General features: G+C 43.7%; 1 protein-coding gene and 1 long non-coding RNA gene across 2 annotated transcripts in view; one reads left to right on the top strand and one right to left on the bottom strand.

Annotated features, from left to right (window-relative positions):
• Window positions 1-22,489, top strand: part of LOC117477585 — a 30,303-nt gene extending 7,814 nt beyond the window's left edge. Inside the window, exon 3 of the long non-coding RNA XR_004555363.1 lies at window positions 22,298-22,489. This is a non-coding gene — a long non-coding RNA (uncharacterized LOC117477585). The remainder of the gene's footprint in view (window positions 1-22,297) is intronic.
• esrrb (estrogen-related receptor beta) overlaps window positions 22,459-22,763 on the bottom strand; it is a 38,489-nt gene continuing 38,184 nt past the window's right edge. The window contains exon 7 of the mRNA XM_034124209.1: window positions 22,459-22,728. Within this exon, the coding sequence (XP_033980100.1) occupies window positions 22,484-22,728 (245 nt within the window). The 3' untranslated portion in view covers window positions 22,459-22,483. The remainder of the gene's footprint in view (window positions 22,729-22,763) is intronic.

Here is a 22,763-nt window from a genome sequence, read left to right as displayed (position 1 = left end):
GAAAAGAAGCTATCTCTGAGCTTTTTAAAGGTTAGAAATAGATATTTTACACAGGCTATAACAACACACTTGGGTACACAGTGCAGAGGAGGAATGTGTAATATAGTTTTCAGTTGGTTTTTTTCAGCACCTCAGTATTTCTGCCAAGTGGCCATCTATCATTGATTCCTGTAGCCATTGTGATCAGATATGTGAATGACCTCTCATTAAGTCAAATGCAGCAGATTAATCAGGGCCAATGGGTCCTGTTCGGGAGCAGGATGGGAGAAGGGGGAGAGACATAATGACTGGGGTATGAAATGAGATTGAGAGGAGGGGGATAGGAACGTAAAGACAGAGGAGAGAAATGGATCATCCTACTGAGGCAGTGAAAGGCGAGAGCAGAGCGGGGATAAGTATGCAAACTGATTGTAGCTCCAACACTTACTGGATTAATCCATTCATTCTGTCTTTACATGTTATGTAGGCATACGGGTTGATATAAAGGGCATTTTACCTTTACATTAATTAGATTTCTTTGAAATAAAACAAAACTAATAACGTAGATGCAACACAATCTTTTTTTTCCGTAAAGATTAATACAAAATGTTGATGTTTAAGAAATGTAAGTGAGGATTTTTTATGTTATTGTTCGACTGTTTCGGATATTAAAAAAAAAAAAAGGTATTTATTCATAATTTTTGTTGGAGATATTCAGATCGAACTAGCCTTTATTGGTAGATTTATTCGGATTGACCGACTTGATTTATTTCCTTTTTAAATGTAGGTTATTTACTGTTGTAAGGTCATTTTTGTTTGGTACATGCATCAAAAGGTTAATTGACTATTCTTTATATTTTGTACCGTTCAGGTTCTGCCCCACAGTATACTTGATGTATTAACATTTATTACGTCAAAAGGTTAAGGAAACATAACCATTTATGTCAATTTTATAGTTAATGAACCAAAATAGGGCAATGATGGGGTTCATCTCCAAATGAAAATGGTAGAGTAGCTTTAGATAACTGATTTAAACATGGGCTTCTATGATTGATATATTAGGAGCAATAGCTTGTCTATTTTCCTCAGTTTATGCACAGATGCTCAGTTGATATATTAACCAAAGACTTTGGGCTTATTTTAAAAGATATAGTAAATTGGAATAGTTTGTCTTTTGTGCTTCAAATAGGATTTTGAAAAACACAATATCTTTATATGTGAAGTTACAGTATTTGACTACATTTAGCTGATAAAAGCATCTTTACAATAGCTGCAGCCCCTCTACTAGGGCTGCTTGATTATGGCAAAAATCATAATCTCGATTATTTGGGTCAATAATTGATATCACGATTATTAAAAACGATTATCCATTTACTTTGAAAACATCCATTTATTGAAAAAAAAAAACGTGAACAGTATGTTTTTAACAGTTGATTACCCTGAACTTTAAGTATAATTCAACTGAAAAAAAAAAAAAAAAAAAAAAATCGTTTTATTTCGAATAGTTGCAAGCCAAAATCGTAATTGCGATTAAAATACGATTAATTGAGCAGCCCTACCCTCTACCCTTGTTGTTCATAATAGCTAAAAGAAAAATAGATTTTTCCTTTTTTTAGGATGTTTGCAAACCCATGAGTAAAAGTCACATTATTTTATCTTCAACCGCTATTTTAAAGCTTTTACCATGACTCATAATATGATAATATGATAATACATAATATAAATTCATAACCTATAATCTCCCTTACTCTGACTTCAGCAAGTATTTGAAAGGAGTAGGCAACGGTTCCCTCTCAGCCTACAAAAACAAGTGTGTGAAGCTTCTTTCACAGCAAGTCATAATAAAGCCTATATCATGATATGATAAGACTAGCTTTGCAAGTTACCAATAACTTCACACTGGAAGAAGTTAAAATACAGCAAAGCCACATTAAGGAAAATGTAGTTGTTTTAACTACAGTAAAGCTACTGGAAAAAAAAATCAAAATGACAATGTATACAATACAGAATAACAAATAATAATACACAAAAGTCTTGTGTTTAAATAAAATGTCAAAAATGTGATTTCACCACTTGAATCACTATTAAAATATAATAATGTATGTATTATGTAATGCATTTGAACAACTATGTAGTTAGTTGTTAGTTATTTACGTTTCCAACACTGATTATCCGAGAGAAAATCTAAACATGTCAATCTACTTAATATGCTTATAATGCGTTCTTCCTCTGCCTGCTGACTACTGATAATTCCTTTTGTCCTGTGTGTATCTGGTCACCTGAGATCACCCCTGTCCAGAGTTACGTTGTTATTGACATGTGAACAAGGTCAACAACCCGCGGCCCTCCCACCTTCTTGTGCATGGCAATTACATTGAAGCAGTGGGAGGAAGGCGCCTCATCTCACTAGCCGGTCAAAGTGCCAATCAACCCTGATTGGCTCTTCTTCTGGTGTGGATGCTGCTGGGGAGGGGGGTGCAGGTGGGGCTGAAGGCGTTGTGGTTTTTAGGGTTACCTACAGTGACTGTTGGTAGGGGAAACGGGTGTTAGCCTTTTTGCACAACTCCCACTACTTAGCCTCTTTGTTTGGCAAAATGGTATTCCTGATTTAATTAACACTTCAATTAGATGTGATTGCATAAACACTCCGCTAATAACGGCAGAAACCCGCTTGTAAGCGGTGCAACATTTGAAGGAGTTTTTCTCATTATGGCAATGAGAGCAATCTTGTTACACAAATGATAATTAGGTGTCATTAGCACATACAAACTGGGTTAATTAGGGAGCAGGGGCACAAACACTTGAGATGGACTGATCAGAGTTCCAGTCTGACATCGTTAAGCCCAAATCCAGCTGAGGGTAGGGCTGAGAATAATCACTCATATCAGCTATAGTGCTGGACCAAAAACAAAATATGAATACACAGAGCACCATCCATTATGGAATGTATTTTATCATACTCTCAAGCTCCCCCCTTATCGTCCCAAGTTTTTTCCTCTTTATTCATGGAATATTCCTTGGGTAATCTGTAGCTGCTCAGAGCATCCCCCGCCGCTCTACAAGATGGTAGACTCACACCTGAACTTTGATACTCTTTAGAATAATTGCATATCAGCATACAGCATCACCGTGGTGCACACCAAACAAGCTCTTATGCATGGCAAAAACCCCAGTGTTTGCATAAGCCCATTTATTATGAGTGATAGCGCTGCCTTCACTGACATTTCGTAAACTGGAAGTGCCTAATCTTGTTTGGGCTTGATACTTATTAAAATACCAGAATAGTCAGGCAGCCCGATGTCCAAAAAAGCGCTTGCCATGTCCTGATAGGCGTTGTGTTTTTGGTTACAAATATAAATACATTTGTCTTGTGGCGGGCCGGCTGGCTGGCTAGGTGCGTCTGTGTCCGACGTGCTGTCCGAGGTGAGAGGAGCCCTAAGGCGGCCTGCCTCAGTTCCATGATTTATGATCTCAAAGCTGCAAGTAGGAAGACATGGCTGAATATAAAAAAAAAGTTCACCATGGATGGCCAGAGAACAATCTTGTCTTCCCTAAACAGCTGGCTCAAACAGCAGGCCAGATGGAAATGCTGTCAATATCCCATGAAGACAATCAGATGTTTGCCTCTATGCAATAAGGGCAGGTGTCGGGGGCACTGGATGGAGGTTAGTAGCTGAATACAGGTGGGGGTAGTGTTGCCGAAATAATTGAATTCTACAATGGCTGGCAGATATCTGAATGTGACTTTGTGCAGCTCCAATCCTTTATCCCTTCCCAGTCTGAGTATTGACAGCTAAAAACAACAGCCATTATCTGTTAATTACATTAACATTTTATCAGCGGTGGGTTGGTGGGGTGCATGTCCCGCAGCTGGAAGATAGCTGTCAGTCAGCAGCACGAGCACGGAGGGGGGGGGGGGGGCTGGAGGATTCGGCCCCGGAGATGTGCCCTGCAGGAAAAAAGGGCCTTCTTTGAGTTGCCCTGCTGCCCCCACGCCCCTGCCCCTGCCCCCTCCAGGCCTAACAGGGAGGGGGCTGACAGGGGCTCGGCACCACCTCCTCACTTGTCCTGTCCACAGAAGACAGGCCAAGATAACCGCTGACACCTGCCAAGCTATCCAACCCCGGGGCCAGAGATTCACCGGTTCAAACAAACTACTCAGGACAATGGAGTTGAGACGCATGCTGACATGTGATCAATGTCACGCTGCAGCTCTCCGTGAGAACTAAGGGTGGAGCTGTTGGCTCTAAAGCCCTGTGTCGCTGTAATTGTACTGGACTCTGTGGAGCTCTCTATCTGTGTATATCAATAGGCGCTGCTCTTTGGCTCTGCTGGCCCTGAAGCTCTTTTCTCATTACAGCTTTCATATGTTTTATTTATGCCGTCTGTAGAGTGTCCAGCGCTGCCTGGGCACTGGCATGGGTGGCAGTGCCAAACAGAGGACAATAAGAGCGAGTGCCAGCCAGCGCTGTAGGACTTGGCAGTGGACTCGGTGTGATGGCCCCAGTCAGGGAGTGGAGGGATGGTTTGGGCTCTGCCTGCAGGTCTTTGGGGTGATCCACAGACCTCAATCGCATTACCCCCCGGCTGGTAGGGCTCCCGCTGTGGGGACTTGGCCCTGCCCCTTCCCGCTCCTGGCTCTGTTTATTGATTGGAAGCTGACTTATAACTTAATATTTCACCTGCTTATTTCCCCCACTGAGGCTGCTTCCTGTCAGAGGGGCGACGGAGGGATCAATGGGAACCTTGTCTGAGCAAGGGAAGGTCCCGGCAGGGGTCGGTCGCTGATTGACAGGAGCCCTGCATCCAGCTGGCAGCAGGACAGCTCACGGTCAATGAGAAAAGCCATGTCACTCTGGCCATATTTTGTCTCCTCACAATTAACAACGTTACCATGTTTTTACATGGGACAGTGCTGCAGTGGCCACCGCAGTCAACGAGGGGTTAAGGCCAGGGCCAGCGGCTGGGCTGACTACACACAAACACATAACCCAAACCATACACACAAATGCTAAGCAACCACTGCTGACAAAGAGAGAGTAAGAAAGAAAGAGATATCAAGTGTAGTAATCAAAATGAAAAATGGGTCTCCGGCTACTTTAAACAAGAGCTAATTTATCACCAGAAAGTACGGATAAGTAGCCGAGTTGTTGCCATTCAGTAAGTACCCGTTCTGCACCAAATTATTCCACCCCTGCCTGCGTGCAACCATAAATCATACACTTCCACACATCTTTTCCTATTAGCAGCCGTGTTAGGCATGGGCGCGTGCTCAGCTACCAAACACAGACTAATAGGCTACAACTTTTAATTTTGAGAATGCAACTCCCCCTTCAACAATCCCCTCCTCCAATCCCTCATTTTCTAGTTCTCCCCCCCCCCCCCCCCCTCAACAGCCACCTGCCCCCACCGCCGCTCGTCACAGCACAATATTCACATTATCACATTCAGGAGCATTACACAATCATGTTTATCACCTGGTGCCAGCCATTCAAGAGCCTGATTGTAAACGCTGTCCTCCCACCTAGTCTTCGTATTGTGTAGTCGTTTGGTGGGCTTCACGTTACAGGCAGGAGCACAGCCCACCACTATAGATAGAGCTGATCTTTTAGCACTGAAAACAGGAGGAACACCTGCTAGCCCTGCGCTCCCTGGATGTAGAATACAGCCCATAATAAAGAGGTATTAACCAATAAAATAAGATGTAATGGTAAAAGCAAGGGGCTGCATTATTAACATTGCAGTTGTGATGATGCAGAGACAGATAAGTCCCTACCTCTGATGTGTCTATTCAGTTTTATTCTGAAGGTCAGCATAGAGTACCAACAATTATTTGAGAACATTTTAAACATAGTAAAAATAATTCAATTTCTTTGGGTCTGAAGGCTTACAACAAATAGTTTGAGCTTTTGCTAAATCATTGTGTTTGCTTTCTGGTTAAGATTGTAATGATTTTTTTTCTTTGGACAAATGGATCTACAATAAATGTTGCCTGTGTTCCCTGTGTGAACGCTAAGCTAAGCTGCTGTTGGGTCTATGCATGGGACAATATGCAAATGACATGTAATGATTTTCAGGTTAATTAGTATTATCCTGATAATCATCCAAATAGGCTTAACCTTGTACTTAAGTGCATTTTCATGGCATCTCAGATAGGAAATTAAATGCTCTACACTCCAACTAACAACTCAATGAAAGAACAACACCAGCAAAACAATGGCCAGTGCAATAAATTCATCACGCAGACTGGTGTGTTGGAGCAGGAAGTCCCAGGGAAGACAGCAGCGCCAGCCCCAGTCAAATGCTAAGGGGACGTTCTACGTGATGGATGGAGTCTTTGACTTCCAGTAGAAGTGGCATGATGGCCTGGCATCTCTCTGAAGTGCTCCGCTCGCATTGTGACCAAATCCTGTTATGTCCCTGTTTCATTGTGGTGACAGCATGAGGAATGCTTGGTTTTGTTCTCCCTACTGTTGCTATCCATCATGTGTGGAGAAAGAGAAAGAGAGCGCAGTGGCACTTTGCTTTCCACCTCCAACCCCCCCCCCCCCCTCTCCTGCACACACACATACACCTTTCTCTGCACACTCCTCTCTTTTCCTCTCTGTTGAGACATCCTGTCTTTGCCACGGCGCACTCCCCCCCCCCCCCCCCCCCCCCTCCTTTTCATCTACACGTGTGTTGTTAAATTATCCCTCCTGTTTTTCACATAGTCCACACTCCATTCCAGAGCTCTCTTTATGGGGCACGTGAAAGGACACAAGAGGAGGTATGTGCTGCAGCTCTATTCAGAAACACTTAGCTCGTAAAGACAGCCTCCCCTTCCCCAATCAATCCGCTACTTAAAGGCGGATGTAATTTGAGCTCAGTCAATGTGCTTGGTGTTGAAAGCATCCTGCCTGGTTTTCCTAACCTGGAAAAAAAAAAAGGCACACTAATGTCCAAGCATCTAATTAAAGCTTGAGTCTCACTTGATCACATTCTTGAGCGGTCAATGGGTGGGGTAGGGGAGTGGGGGGTATTGTAATAGTTTAATTATCTCCCCCCAAAGTGGTTAAAGCTAATATTTAATTAGAAAATAAACAGAAAACGGAGGCCTCGGTATCAAATCATGATCAATGAAGCAGGGCGAAGACCTATATCGTAATAAGGGGGGAAACTCCCAGCTTATATTGCCATATAAAAGGATCATAATTAGTCAAACGTAATTAGCAGAACATTACAGAATTACTAGCCTGCACAGCAATGCCTTTCATGCTTGTGTGAAGAGAAAAGCAAGGAGACGACAAATCAATGAGCCTCAAATTGCACACATATGGATAGTGTTTTTATATGCTACAAACATTGGAGCTCTTTTAGTCTAACACAATACAGGGCTTGTATAAACAATAGCATTTTCATTTGTTTCCTACAATCGGATTTAAAGGTTTGCTATTGGTAATTCCCCATCTTAGTATTGTTATCGCTGCCAATAAGGATACAAAATAATAACCTGTATGTGGATATTTATTGAGGAACATCCCACCTCGGGCAAAGTATACAGACACGCAGTTATTCTGTTGCTTAATAAGCAGCGAGGACCTGGCTCTCCACGCGTAAGTGTGTTTCCTTGTGTATGACTCGAGCTCAAGTGTTGAGATCTTATCTCATAAAGAGGCTTATAAATGTACAACTATCTCATGTCACATAAAGGGGCCCACTGATTTATTCCTATTGATCAACTGCCGGGGGCCGCGACAGCCTTGTAACGGAAATCAACACTCCCTCACAGCCAAGGCAGTCTGGCTGCACGCAGACATATGCACACAAGTCGTCTGCCTGACTATTCGGATTAAAATGGAAATTATGCATGATTTAACACGCTTCACTCGAAAATAACTCCATGAAAGGAAACAAAACGTGTGTGGCAGAAAGATGGCGGATGCGCGGAAACGCAAGTGCTCCATCCCCAACTTTGGCAAGCTTTTAAAAAAAACAAACAAGTGCAGTAAACTGACACCCAAGTTTACTAAGTGTTTAGGTGACATCACAGCTGACCAGTGCTAGACAATGACCCTCAACCTGTCTCTGTATGGTGCCCCGGAGGTGTCATAAAACCTGGGCAGGGAGCTTTGCTTGGGATGACAGAGTGCCAGGCGCTCTCCCACCAGGACCTAATTTCCCCCTGTGAAAATGGATAGCACGTCCATAGCGTAGCTTAGTTTAAAATGCAAAATGTGGACATTATCTGGCATGGAGATTCAGCGGCATCCATCACGCTATGCTAATGCAGCCCAGTGGTTAAGATATTCTAATGTAAGCCACCCTGGAGATGTAGAGGAATTAACACAAACAGAGCAGGGCGGCGGGAACACAGAGGGGTCAGGAGATAGGACAGGGGAGCTACTCCTGAGACAGGCGCTGCCACACACACACACACACACACACACACACACACGCTTAAACATAATGAAACTCACCACAATGCTTCTGAGCTCATACTTATTTACGCACCTCAATAATACACATGCATTTACTGGTAGGGATGCACAATATGGATTTCTTCAGTCAATAATCTATACTTACCTGCTTCTTATGGCTGATCCCGATAAGATTACAGATAATCTTCCATTTTTGTAAAAAAAGAAGTTCATAACATGTAGTTTATGCACACCCCAAGGGTAACAATAGCTGTGTGAGCAAAGTGAACATAGATGGATGATTTATTATTCCATAGCTCGGACTAGCCACATCTAAGTGGCTTCACTACACAAACACAAGTTCTGACTTCTTGAACGTTCCTTCATGTTTTCTAGGAAAGTACACCAAGAAAATTGTAATTGCAGTCATGTGGTTTTCCTTTTTAAAACGGTCAAAACGTCCACATCCGCAATGAGATCTTTGGCTCTCTAGTCTAAATCCTTTTGCAACCTATTTGCAAGCATACATGCTAACATATTATTCCAAAACTATAATCAGTCAAATTGATTGCATGAATATTCAAAGAGACTTTTCTTCTTGTGTGATCCCATAGTAGCTCTGCAGCAATGAATCAGTCTTTAATACCCGCCATTTTCAGAATTCAGATGCACACACATATTAATCGTCTGACAGCATCGACTACCTGCTACCATATCCGATTCCCTCTCCATTCAGACTTGTTCTCCCTGGCTGGAGTAATGTTTCCATTCACGTCGCAGCAGCAGGAGCAGGGAGCTTGTTTTTCACGTCCTGCGAGCTGTTTGGAGCTTCAGCAGAGTCCCAGCAGAGCTCCTCTCCTCAGCTTAGCGGTGCTTATGAAAGCGCCGTCCCAGTCCCAGTCGCCTGCTCTGCCTGCCAGAGCTGTACGGGAAGGCATTATTATCATTATATTAATGTGACATTAATTGCTTTTACTTTTTCACTCCATTAAGTGTGCTCTATCTCTTTGGGAGCCTGGCCAGATGGTTTATCACTTCCCGTGCTGTTGCTAGCACCATTAATGGGCTAAGACACTGGGCTATAAAATAATTGCGCCGCAGTGTTGGAAATGTTCATCGCGCTAATTGAAAAGTAATTGTGGAGGTATAGTGCAACTGTCACGTCATAAAAGCCTGTCATAGGGGAGGAGGAGGGCTTTCTAGTAAAAAGGCTATTGTTTGCAGTCATACCGTACAGCAAGTGGTCAAAGCTATGGTGGAACAGTCTTTATGCTCAAATGCTAACCGGGGCAATGATCCATTGAAAACATGACTCTACCACCTCACATATTAATGTAATAAATACATCACAGCAACACTCTTTTATATTGTAGTGATTGTAGTGCTTTGTTATGTATGTAAACCCTGTCTACATATTGTACAATGAACACTGTGAGCAGGAGTATATGAGTCAATTAAAATTGTGAAATGACAATGCAGGTCCTTTGATGTGACATCCGAGTGCTGCTAATGTCTCTACATCAATAATTGGGGGGAAGAAATGCATAGCAGGGAGGTTTTTATTACTTTTGAGAGTGACATAAGAGTCATATTTAAACTATCTGTTATTTAAACAGCAGCATGCAGAGCAGTGAGAAGGACTATTTTAGCTTCTTTTGCTGATTGTACTGACATACAGCCGGAGGCAGGAAGGATGAGGGGGCACACACAAAACACAGCACTGACTTTGACTTTGGAGACGAACAACCTCATGTGCAGTCACCTCAGATAAAACATTTGGTGCATCCCTGATTTTCCCCGATAATACATAATCTTGTTGAGATATAAATCAGAATTACACTTTCAATAACCACAGCGCCATCAGTAATGTGATCTGATTTACTTCTAATGAACTTTGGATATTGCATTGCAGAACCAAGAGTATTAAATCGTTAATGTGTTAATGTAACATTATAAAATGCCATTAAGCTGGCAATTAATCAGCTTGCAAAATAAAAAAGGGGAAGTTTTACTGCTCCAAAACCTATAGATTTCTAATTTCTTCATAATGCTGAGAAATAAAACCCTGCAGAGGCTCAATGCTAAAAGTGTCCTGTAAAGTTCTACACAGCATATAGTCAACATTTTAAAAGTATTTTTTCTCATCATCCACTGCTCTGCGTGAGGGTCCATACTCTGTGCCTGTCCCTTTTTATTGATGAGAGCATGTTGTTTGAGGTGAGGCTGTGGGTTAACGGAAGGGCCGGTGGGCGTTAGTTTAAGCCGTCATTACTAAAACAAAGCAGCCTCTCGCTGCTTATCAGCCCCTCATCGACTCCCCTTCTAGCCCCTGTCGTCCGGCGTATTGATACCAATTGACTGGGACTTGAGGAAGAACAGGATGGTGAACTTGTCTAACACAGATCAGGGTCAGGGCAAGGGACAGGGGGTGGGGATGTTTATTTGTGTGTGTGTGTGTGTGTGTGTGAGAGACCCTCGCTTTCTCCCGCATGGATCCAATAGTGCTGTGTGTGCTCCAAATCAATGACATGGGGCAAAAATCAGGCCTGAAATTGGAGTGATTGATTCCAGCAGTTATGATGCCACATTCATTGATGCATTTTGATTAACGCCACTCTCCTTTTTTTCGATCCCTCCTACTTCCAAAATGGCCACAAAACAGTATAAATACTGTAAACTGTGTGTGTGTGTGTGTGTGTGAGGAAGGAATAAATTCTCTGTAGGTCAAAGAACCGGCGTGAACTGTGAGCCACCTCAACCCCTTACCCGATTTCCCCTCCCTCCCCTCCCTCCCCTCGTTCTCTCCTCCTTCCCAAGGTCAATATCCTGAACAATTAGTCCGAAGAGGAGGAGGAGGATTTGAAGCATGGTCGCACCCTCTCCAAATGCCCCCTCAAGGGCTTTGGGGGGCAGCAACGGTATGTCAGACTAAAGTGAAAAGTGTACCCATTCCCTCTTTATGTCTCCATTTTCTACCCTCATTAGGGCCATTCATGAGCACTTAGGGGCCCTCCACACATCCACACATCACCCGGTCAGGTCGGCCCTCTCCTCGATGCACCTTTCCCAATCAAATAACTATCATTAAGAGCCCATGTGTCTGTGTGTGGGACAGAGACACAGAGCTAGTTGTATCCATATAGCACGATCATACTAATGTAATATTGATTGGTTCCAGTCACCATGGCACCAGGACAATAGTCCAGTCCTTCTGGCCACTGGTCAGTCTCCCAGCAGCCTCTGTTGTCTCTCTCCTCCCCCCCCCCCCCGTTGGCTGGCTGGATGATCCATACTGCAGCAGATTAAAAAAGGCATGGCTCTCTGTGTCTTTGCGTAGAGTGCTGTAACCTATAGCACACAGGACAGCAGCGTCAGAGGACAAAATCTCAATGTATTCATAAACTCCATCCTCAAAGTGGCAGGACCATACAGTCGTAAATCTCCGGCTCATCCTCCGCTACTCTCTTTTTTCTCTCTTTCTGCCCGCCAACGCCCGCTGGCCTGTCAAGCCTCAGAGGAAGAGAAAACAAGAGCGGGGCGGTCGTCAGGGAGGAAGAAGAGTGTGAAAATACGGCGAGGTGAAGCAAGTACAAATGTTGAGCTCACAGAAACTAGTCCCCAGTGAGTCCATGTGCAGCGCTACAAAAAAGAAACCGACACTATCATTACATTGAGCTCAGGATTTGCTGTTTGTTCTCACAGCTGACTACACCACAGAACGGAGCAACTTCTGACTTTTGTTCAAAAACTGATGTCATTCTGAATTCCTTCGGTTGTTTTGTCTGGACAGCTGTGCCCTTCAATCCACCGGACCACACACACACACTGAGAATACACTGAAACTTTTATGCAGCGGGAGTGTTTGTTGACAAGGAATACAGAAGCAGGCAGCTGATTTTCTTGACGCCTCAGCTGCCTGAAAACAAAGAGCACAGGACTCCATTTTTGATTCCAGTGAGTGATTTGCATAGAAAAGTTCATAAGCACGGGACATAAGGATATGGTCATAAAAGACGGCAATAAAAAATGTAACTATGACAGAATATTAAAAGTGGCAGTAAATTGAAGGCAGGCTGCAGAATGACCCTTGCGGAGCGCCTTCCTCGGTTGGGACTTCTAATCTCGCCGTATGAGAGGGGCACTCACTGTACACAGAGAATAAAACATCTCCTGCCGACCCCTGACAGATAGGGTTGTCTCTCACACTTCCATCCTGCTGGATAGTTAAGATTTAAGATAATGACACAACGACTTTCACGTTGATGCCGACATTGAATCTTTTTAAGAGGCCTCCGGCTGCCGTGCCGGGACGGCCTGTCAGCCATTGGCAGTGAAAGAGTTGAATGTCTTGCGCATACTCGTTTCCCGATGTCAGGAAGAAATTGTTCGTAACACCGGCCCCTCACACTTGTCTCAACTCATTTATTTCAGCCAAGGTCTGCGGATATAAATAAAAGGAAATGTTACTGGAGCATTCAAACTCGGCGCCAGCCTTGAGACCAGTAATGTAACCACATATCATCAAAAGTGCTGAATCTCCCTTTGTCACCACACATGACATGCAATTCCTCCAAACATATTCACGTTTTGTTGCCATTCATACAAATAAATAATCGCAGGACGCCAGGACAGCCCTTTAAATCTGACCTCTACAGTTATACTGAGCGTCCATCCTGTGGCTACTAAAAATAGATATTATTTACCACCTACCAGCATCTTCTTCAACACACAGGAGCTTCCTCTCAGCTCATGCTTTTCATCATGAATGCAGTTCAACAGGTGGTCTATAGATGGAGCTCTTCTCATTAGAATATACATAACATTACATTACACGCCTGTCCTCGGGTAACTGTGTGTGCTGTCCTTCATTCTTCAACAGCAACAGAGCTGAGCTGCAGAATGGGCTCTACCTCTACCTGCCCTCTGTGCAAGCAGAACAAAAAAGGCAGCTGGAAAACAAACAAGCCGCCTTGTTGAGGGAGACATTTTTATTTATGACCAACTTTCTCTTAAAAAGGACATAGTGACCATTTTAATTTTGTGTTTCTCTGCCTTACTTAACACACCGGACCCCTTGTGAGCGAGTGTCAAACCACAAACCACCGGGTCCCCGGAGCAGTATGACTTAATTGAGCTATCCTGGGAAATCTAATTACAATAATGCACAGAGGATTGTGTAATATTCCCTCTGCTACTGCTCCAACACCTATCCCTCACACACACACACACACACAGATGAAATGAGTAGGGAGGGCGAGAGGAGACATGCAGACACGGATGTGTTAGAGGGTTGGGGATGGCACAAACTGCAACAACCGTAAAACATTTTCACAGGAGATGTTTTAATCACGATTCATGGGCCAGTAAACCTTTTAAACAGCCGACAGGCAGACCTGCTGGACTGTGCGGACAAAACAATGACAGTGTTATATGATCAAAGAGTGCAGCATGTGGACGATAAAAAAAGTAGCTCCTTCTTTGTTTTTCAAAATGATTACATTTTTTTATAGTTCCTCAAAGTTGGTGAGAAGGGTCTGCATAAACAGTTCAGCTGAAGGTGGGCGGGCGACACGGGAAAACAATATTAGAACAAAGGCACGCCTAATTTGCTCATTTGATGTTACACCGTACAGCTGGGCAATGATCATAGCCATATCACTGTAGAGAGTTATTGAGCAAATCACAGCCATTCAAACGCCCCCATATGCAGTGTTTCTCAACGCTGCTGGGGCTCCAGGGACAAGCTATAGCACACACGTACACACACTCAAAGACACACACACACACCGGGTGTTGTTATTGGGATTTCTGCAATAATCCATCCTGACTGCGCTCATTGACAGTGCTAATTCCACTGAAAAGTGTCCTAAAATGCCTGCCGATATGTGAGCTTTTACTGCACAAAGACAATAGAAGAGTCCTGCTGCCGCTGACACTGAAGGTATTGATGCTCGTCAGGCATCGACACAGGCTACCTTTGTGTCTGCCTGAACTGACAATGTGAGAGCCACCAGTGACAAAACAAAAGGGATATGACGGGGTGCCAAAATGAATATATTTGGATGATTTGTGTAAGATAAAATGTATCGGAGAGTTCTCCTGTGTGTGCGCGTGTGTGTTTATGAAGGGCTGGAAAGCAGATGTGATTTGTGTTTAGTTTCTTATGGAGTCAATATGTGTGTATGTGTGTTTGTGATTGAGTGCAAGGTCAAAGGGACACAGGGGAGAGACGAGCATGTGGGGGGGGAGACTAAGAGGGGGGTTGCTACTGTGCCCAAGGCCATACCCACACAGACGGACACCATATGAAATTAGCAAATGGACTGCATAGTGTCGCTTGCTGCCCCATTTGTGGTCCCTTCTTCTCCGGGTGATATACAGATGCACCCGGTGATGGGACATCACTGTTTCAAAAGGGGCAGCGGGGTGGGGTGTAGGGGGGGGGGGCTGGCTAACCTCCCCATGTCCTAAAATGAAATGGGTCGACTCTTATTTATTTACAGCATGTTTTGCACTCATCCCATAACACTGTAAATTACCTGCATGGTCAAGGCTCCTTTCTCAGGCAAGGAGAGATGAGAGCAAAGGACATAAAACATGTGATCTATACGATATTTAATTCAGGAATCACATATGATCTGTCAATTTCCATATATCATGCTTTATGAGTCATATTTTAAATACAAAATCACGTTTGTGAATATAAATGTGTGAATTACGAGCGGTCATATGTGTTATATGATGTACAATACGTCTATAGGACCCAGACGGAGTGTCTTGCCAATATTTATGAGATTTCTACAGTATATCTCGTAAGAGGATAAGGGATGGGTGATTTCCTCGCCGGGGTCTTACGTGGTTGATCACGGATCTATTTATCCCAGCATGCGGTCTCATCGCGCTGTTGACTGTTTGACTCCCAGTTCATCTCTCTCTGAAATGCAAATGGCACGAAAATGGAAGCAAGGATGATCACAATGATGATTGTGTTTTATGACCTGAAATGCGCCATGTGATTTATTGTTATAAAACATGTTGGAGTTTGGTTTGTTTGATACAAGAAAGCCTGACACCTACTTGAATTTAATTATACGGCAAAGCAGCGATGGAGATAGAGGTGTGTGTGTGTGTGTGTGTGTGTGTGTGTGTGTGTGTGTGTGTGTGTGTGTGTGTGTGTGTGTGTGTGTGTGTGTGTGTGTGTGTGTGTGTGTGTGTGTGTGTGTGTGTGTGTGTGTGTGTGTGTGTGTGTGTGTGTGTGTGTGTGTGTGTGTGTGTGTGTGGTGTGTGTGTGTGTGTGTGTGTGTGTGTGTGTGTGTGGTGTGTGTGTGTGTGTGTGTGTGTGTGTTGTGTGTGTGTGTGTGTGTGTGTGTGTGTGTGTGTGTGTGTGTGTGTGTGTGTGTGATTCCATCAGAGGGAACTCTCTTGGGACCAGACCTGGTCTCTAGCTGAAAAAAGGCAGGGGCCTCCTCCATTATGGCAAACAAGTGCATTTGCTTTAAGGCCAGTGGAGATTTCTAACCTTTGCTTGACATGCCGAAAAGGTCAGGCCCATCCGTGGTTTCCCTCTGGAGTTGAGCCTGACCATTTCCTCGCTGCTCTTTTGGACCCCAGGAAATCCCCGGATAGACGGTACCATCGAGATACTGTATAGTGCAGAAGGATAGTTGGCAAATGACATGTGACAAAGTGTCTTTCTGGTTAAATCACAGCTCATTCATGTTTTAGACTAGTAAGATTAGCAAGAAAAATCAAGGAAAATTAATCATGTAAAATAGCAAATCTAAAGAAATATCAGATATTAAAATATTGTATTATCTGTGTTCTGATTCTAAAGATCCAAACATGCCCAGAAAATATGAGCAATCACACCTGTACACTTAGATGGAGCAAATGTCTTAATATAATTCAAAACGCAGGCCCCGGCCCTCCGTAATGACAGGGTAATTGTGTTAAACGCCTGTGAAGTGAGCACACACACAGCACCCTGTGTGAGTTTTTCTCCATTTGATGGACGTATCCATGCTTATCAATGTTCCTTATCTACCTTCATTATTTCCAAACCAGTGGTTAAATTGGAAAAGCCCATAAGAACGCGTGAATACATGGCAGAGGCAATAAACCAGTAGGGGAAGAAGAGGCCCCCCAACATCCCACAGCAGTGTTTTCCTTGGGTGGAGGGAGATACATTCAGCTGATAGTTGGAAATATTTCTGCTCTCCCCCCCCCCCCCATCGCTTCATATCAGTGAGCAGCACAGATAAAGATACAGTTGGGCAAATAAATCTGGAATGTAGGAAGAAAACCCTTCACATGCAGTTATCTGGTGTGTGTGTGTATGTGTGTGTGTGTGTGTGTGTACATTATACACAGTTTATTACCAGCTTTCTCACAGTGCTTCTGTTCTTACAATGTTCAAGTGTAATGGAACAAGTGATTTTAGCTACAGTAAAAGGAGTATTTTCTCCGCAGTGTTGTGTGGTCTCACCCTCTCAGCCAGCCTGTGTGGTGTGCTTTTTGGGTTTGCTTCATTTCATATCAGCTGAATCAACTCTTCTGAAGGACCAGTACCACAGTTTGGCCCAGAATTGTCTCATTGAATCCTTTTTTTAGCTCCAGAATTTAGTTTGACAATATAAAAAGTGGGTGTTTAATCTACACTTATACCAGAAGTCTTGTCTTTCAATGTGTGATTGTGTGATGGTCTGATAACAAATGTAACCATAGTCATTTGACAAACTGGAACAAAGGTCCACTGTAGCCACTTGTTTTTTTTTAGGACATCAGCTCAGCCGTGCATTAAGTGGTGAGCAGAGCAGGCGTGTAACCTGATAAATGCACTTAAAACAGTGAAGATGGACAATGAGAGGGCGAAATCTCAGATGGCCCCGGCCTGTGTGCCTGCTAGGCACTTTGACAGCCTATTGATCAGCCAAAGAGAGTCTTGGGCAGGGTCAGAGGTGTGAGGATGCATGGCTCCGATACCGCCACTGGGACAGGTACAGGACGGCAGTAACCAGGATCTATTAGGAAATAGATCTACTCTTGAGCCGGTTGCATTGTCCTTTTGTTGAAGATGGGACTCGTTGTTGACTGCTGGCACTCGCAGTGTTCTCTGTGGACACGGGTGACATTTCCCCTCCAATATAATACACACAACAACAATATAGCAATCTGTCGTTTTTTTTAAATTGATGTGACGTAATGTTTCTGTCTGGGACATTGATAGCCCACGGTTGTGAAAATGCCCAGCTCCTGTTATTGAATAGTAATAGGCTTGTCGGCCGGTGCCTCCAATTTCACAAATGGAGCAATAAATACACATAACGGAATCAGTGGAACAATAAGAATGCCCATAAAGGATGGTTGTGCCTCAAAAACAAGGAGGAGGGTGCGGGGAGGGGGAGGCAAAAGGAGGAGGGGTCCAAAGAAAATTTGACAAAGGAAAGAGATGAAAAGTTTGTGTGTGTAAGGGAGAAAGAGAGAGAGAGAGAGAGATGGTGGCCCACTCTTCATTTCTGTGCCACAAGCTCTCCTGGGCTTTTGCGTGCTCCGTTTTCAACCTAAGTGTAATTTGAGCCCTGGGTTGATACAAAGTGTATGCAGCAGCTCTGTTCAAACCCAATCACTCACCCTGACGTGTAATCCTTTCCCTCACCATCATCAACGTTGCTTTGGGAATAATGAAACACACTTAAGCAATACACAGCAGTCATACAGCTGCGCGAGGGGCCGCATCTTGATGAGATGCCTCGTAACTCTAATGAAAGGTGTTTTGACCTGCCAATGGAGCTAAATGATTGCCTTGCTACTGTATCTGTGGGAAACGTATTGATGGCAATATCTGGTCCAAATGGAGGGTTTGAATGGTAAACGAGTCGCTCTTTACTTTTCAAAACACACCGACCGTGCTCTACATGTTATTTGTGTGGGACCTCTTTTTTCCTCCCCTTTTCATCCTCCAGTCATCTTGTCTTGTGATGCCATTGTTTCCACGAAGAGGATTATTACAATTAATTGGTTAGCAAGACATTATTTCAAAAAGGGAAATTGGCTCTTATAATTATATAGAGAAGGGAATACTTTAACTCCCTGGAATATCAGCTTCCTGAAATAATGGAGCTACAGCCCCTCGCTTCTCCCCCACCTCCACCAGCGTGTCTGTCTGCCTGTTTCCTGTGACGGATCCATTTTCAACAGCTCCTGGACCTGCAGTAGCTGAGGGGGGGGGGGTGGCTGGATGGTTGGAGGCCTTCGTGAATCTTCCACCGGCGTGCCTAGCTTACTACCACCCATCTGGGGTCTGTTGGGAGCACTGGTCTGCTCTTTGTTCTAAACTCCCTGTGTGTGTGTGTGTGTGGGAATGGCCATAGTACAATGGGTAAATACATATGCTAAGCCGAGGGAAGGGTTAGAGTAAAGGTTGCTCATAGTTTTAGTAAAGGTTCTCTTATTTACTTATACAGTAAATAATGTAATGCCAGGAGATGATAATATAGATGTATTTAGCTGTTGGTCCATCACTCTGGTCCAGAATGGAATATCTCAAAAGCAATAAGATGGATTTCCTTGACATGTTGTACATGGTACCCAGACAATGTGTCAAAATGGCGTGAATGGTGATCCTTGCCTTTTCCTGGAGCTCCATAAGCAGGTAAAATGTTCACTTATCAGTTGAAATAAATGTAAAGGATATGTTTTGTAGACATTCATGGATGATTTATCCAAAGGACTTTGGTGATCCTCTGACTTTCTCCACTGCCACTATGAAGTTGACATTTTGTGTTTTTTTTTTTAAATGTTTTTTTGTGTTAATTTGTGATGAATTGCCAGGACATTTGGTTTGCTACAGACATTCATTCTGTAATAACAAAAAGCCTCCTTAAACTTCCTTCTAGCACTCTCATCATGTAAACATTTCATCGTGTCCAATTCTTTGGTTGGTGACCAAATACTTTCAAAACGAATGCCGTTCCCATCAGCCTTATGTGCGAATTAGCATTTGAAACATTGCTTGTATCTACTGTTAGCTTAAACATTGTTTGCTTGTACTGGTTGAATCTGTTTGAAATAACTTTTCATTTTAGTAGCTGGCTTTAAAACTTGTTTTTAAGTCCAAACACAAAAAAAATCACAGAGTTCAGGTAGTATTTAATTCATTTATCCTTTACCTTTTTGAAAATCAAAACGTAAAAGTTACACAGATATTGGTGATTCAACGATCAGAGATATCAATGTACATCATTGCCAAATGATATATTTCACACCATAAATACTCGAAGCACAGAAGCAGGAAATCAGTCCCCTGCCCCTGTCTGCAATTTGTCATCAAGGGACCAATTCTGACACATAAAAACACATACCCGCTTAGTAGCCAACATGGGTGTCAAACCCACTGATGGCCAAGTTGTGTGGTCAACGTGAAGCATGCTTTACCTTTACAAACAGATCTATGAAGAATGAGTGGGAAAAGAAGATCAGTAAATACATTACAAATATTTTGGCAGGAGCACTGAGGGAGGGGAACAGGTATTGGATGGAAACATGGGTGGCTCAGTTATGTCACAGACGTGTGAGTGTTGAATCAGAGAAATATTGACAATATGATAATGAGGTAGTAGTCAGCAGAGCGCTGCATACTTTATTTTCAATGGTATTTCGGCAACCTACTGTACTGACGCTGATATATTTACACACTTAGACACAGTTTGTAATGTAAGACATGTTCTTTTTTTACTTAACACAGTGCCATATTGCAAGGTAAAAAGAAAGAAAGGGAGATGAGAGAACTCCCGTTAAAATTATTCTTTTGGCTGATCATCTTGGGCCACTACAAAATTCTAGTTGTAAAGATTTTCTGCAAAAGTTTTCATTTATATTGCACTTTTATTGAAACAAGCACAAAAGTATTTTATCAGTGGAGCAAATCAAATATAGTTCTTCTGCTGTACAGTTTACATGTTTCTGATCCGAGGGATTTAGAATATGTCACTTAATAACGAACAGATTCTGCCAAGTCCAAGTAAAAGCATGCTTTTAGCATGGTTCCAGTCAGAATTGGTCCCTGTTGCATTGCACAACAGTAAAATAACTCAGGTTATATTGCCACCCTCTACTGTGGAGCTTTTGAGCTGGACAGCGGCTAGTTCAAGTTGGGGTGATTGGGTGCTGGAGTGGGTCTTCTTCCTGCATTACGTGGCCAATCGGGCTGCTATATAAAAGGCATGCCGGCCACTAGATCAGTGCTGGCCATTGATATCGCAAGCATGGCGGCAACTCTACCCTACTGCAATGTCAGGGATTCCTTTGATCACAGTATCATATTATTGTGACAGTGCCACAATTTATCACATCACATAAAATCCTTCAGTAGTATAAGCATTCACCTCCAGCACATTCTCTCTCATATTGAGACGAGAGGCATGGCCCTGCTGGACTGGACTCCAGCATTACTCACACCCAGTGGAACAGACTAAACACAGGGAGAAGGGAGGCCCAGATCTCCCCCCCATCGCGGATCACACCTTGTACTGACACACTGTTGGGTTGCTGTTACCCTTAGGAGCGTGCTGACACTTTGTTTTCTTGCATATCTATTCACATGTGCGTGCTCAGGCATCCGGACGTCTCCTCGCAGATGCCTGCCTGCCTCTTGGCCGGGTGGAGGAGTGTTACTCTGCACTGGCTGGTGTGTCAACATGAGGTCAAGAAGAAGTGTGTCTACAGTACGGCCGCGCAGACAACAACCTCCCGCTGGGGTTAAAAATAAACCCAGTGTGAAGTGCCACCACTCCCGCTCTGCACCTGCCATTTACCTCTGTTTTGTCGGAGCTCTGTAAATGCAGGCACAGCTATTAAAAGACGAGAGGTGTCTAAAATGGTGAGAGCAGATGCTGGGCACCTTGCTCCCTGTGTGTGGGATGACTCTGCCACGGGCTTAAAGGGGCCCAAAATAGAGCGGTTGACATATGGGCCTCTGATTGTTTGAACAAGGAATCTCCTGGACTTCTGCCACTCGGCATAAATCCTTTGATACTGCCACACCAAACACGCTGATCATCTTTCACCTAGCCCGAATCAGGTCATCTATTTGCATGCCAAGTGGCAATTTCCATGGGCTTAAACAATGACCAAATTTGGGGTTCAATGGGTTACGTGACACAAGCCGCTACAAGGGTAGGAGGAACACTAGTGTGCAGCGGTGTGTCCCACTGGTGGGACTGAGATACACAGGCATGGTATAGGAACAGCAGCATTGAAAAGCACGTGAACACATGAAAGATAGGAGGTTAAGCCTGACTTCTCCACAGCTCCCTTTATTGCTGAGTTAATACAGAATAAGACGACTAATTGTACCTGCCTATGCTAGTTAGGCTAAACATGGGACCAGCAAGTCTTCCAGTATGAGACCGATCCTCAAAGATCACACGGCTCTGGAGAGGTATATCCAAGGACATTTAAACTGATAAGAGTTCACATTTAGGTAACAATTTTAATTCTTTTTTTTTTTAATCCCAGGAGAACTAGAGAAAATGGCCACCAAGTTCACCAGACTTTAAACTATACACTCAGTCTTCCATTAATAAATATATACACGTCCTGGTCAAGTCCAGGAAAAAAATCACAACTGAGACAAGTGAGTCTGTTTATGGTTGTTGACACCTCCGCTGTCTTCAGATCAACTTCAGGAACTTTTAGTTCTCCGGAAAGAAAACCTTCTTGTTCTCAAGAACTGGCAACTACTTATTCTGAAGATGCTGAGGGGCAGAGGGGTCCTTCATCATATACAGCATGACCACTGACAATTAACAAAAACCAACAAAAAGTATTACTGTACATAGTATTTCTTATATATTTTAAATTAATCTGCATCATTTTTATATTTATACTAATAACCAAGTTTTGCATTTTTTTTTCTTCAGTGTCCCAGGGTTCCAGGGGGAGGGATGAGAGAAGGTCAGTCTCTCTGCTGCTGAGCACAGTCAGTGGGGGTCTCCTTCTCCTGGGGACCCTCAGCCTTGGTTCAAGTCACTTTCTGTATCGCTAACGCAGCCCTCTGCTGTCGCCGTGGCCCACCAGCCTCCCTCCGATCAGACCTTGGCCTCCGATCAGACCTTGGCCTCCAGCATCTCCAGGAACAGTTTGTGCATGGGCACCTTCCCCTGCACCTTGATGCTGTAAAAGTGCTGCACCGCCTTGGTGGCCGTCTGCCGCAGCAGAGGGAGGGTCATGAGCAGTTTGCCGGCCCGCCGAGGGTCCTCCGGGTGCTGGGCTCCCTCGTAGTCCTGCAGGGCCTCGTGCAGGGCGTCCTGCAGCTTCTGCACCGCCTCCATGTCCTCTATGTGCATGGAGTCTGACGGGACAAGAAGAGAAAGGAGCATGAAGATT

The sequence above is a fragment of the Trematomus bernacchii genome, unplaced genomic scaffold, assembly GCF_902827165.1.
Source record: "Trematomus bernacchii unplaced genomic scaffold, fTreBer1.1, whole genome shotgun sequence".
Classification (NCBI taxonomy): domain Eukaryota; kingdom Metazoa; phylum Chordata; class Actinopteri; order Perciformes; family Nototheniidae; genus Trematomus; species Trematomus bernacchii.
The sequence above is the reverse complement of the archived record's forward strand: the minus strand, read 5'-3'. Positions and strand labels throughout refer to the sequence as shown.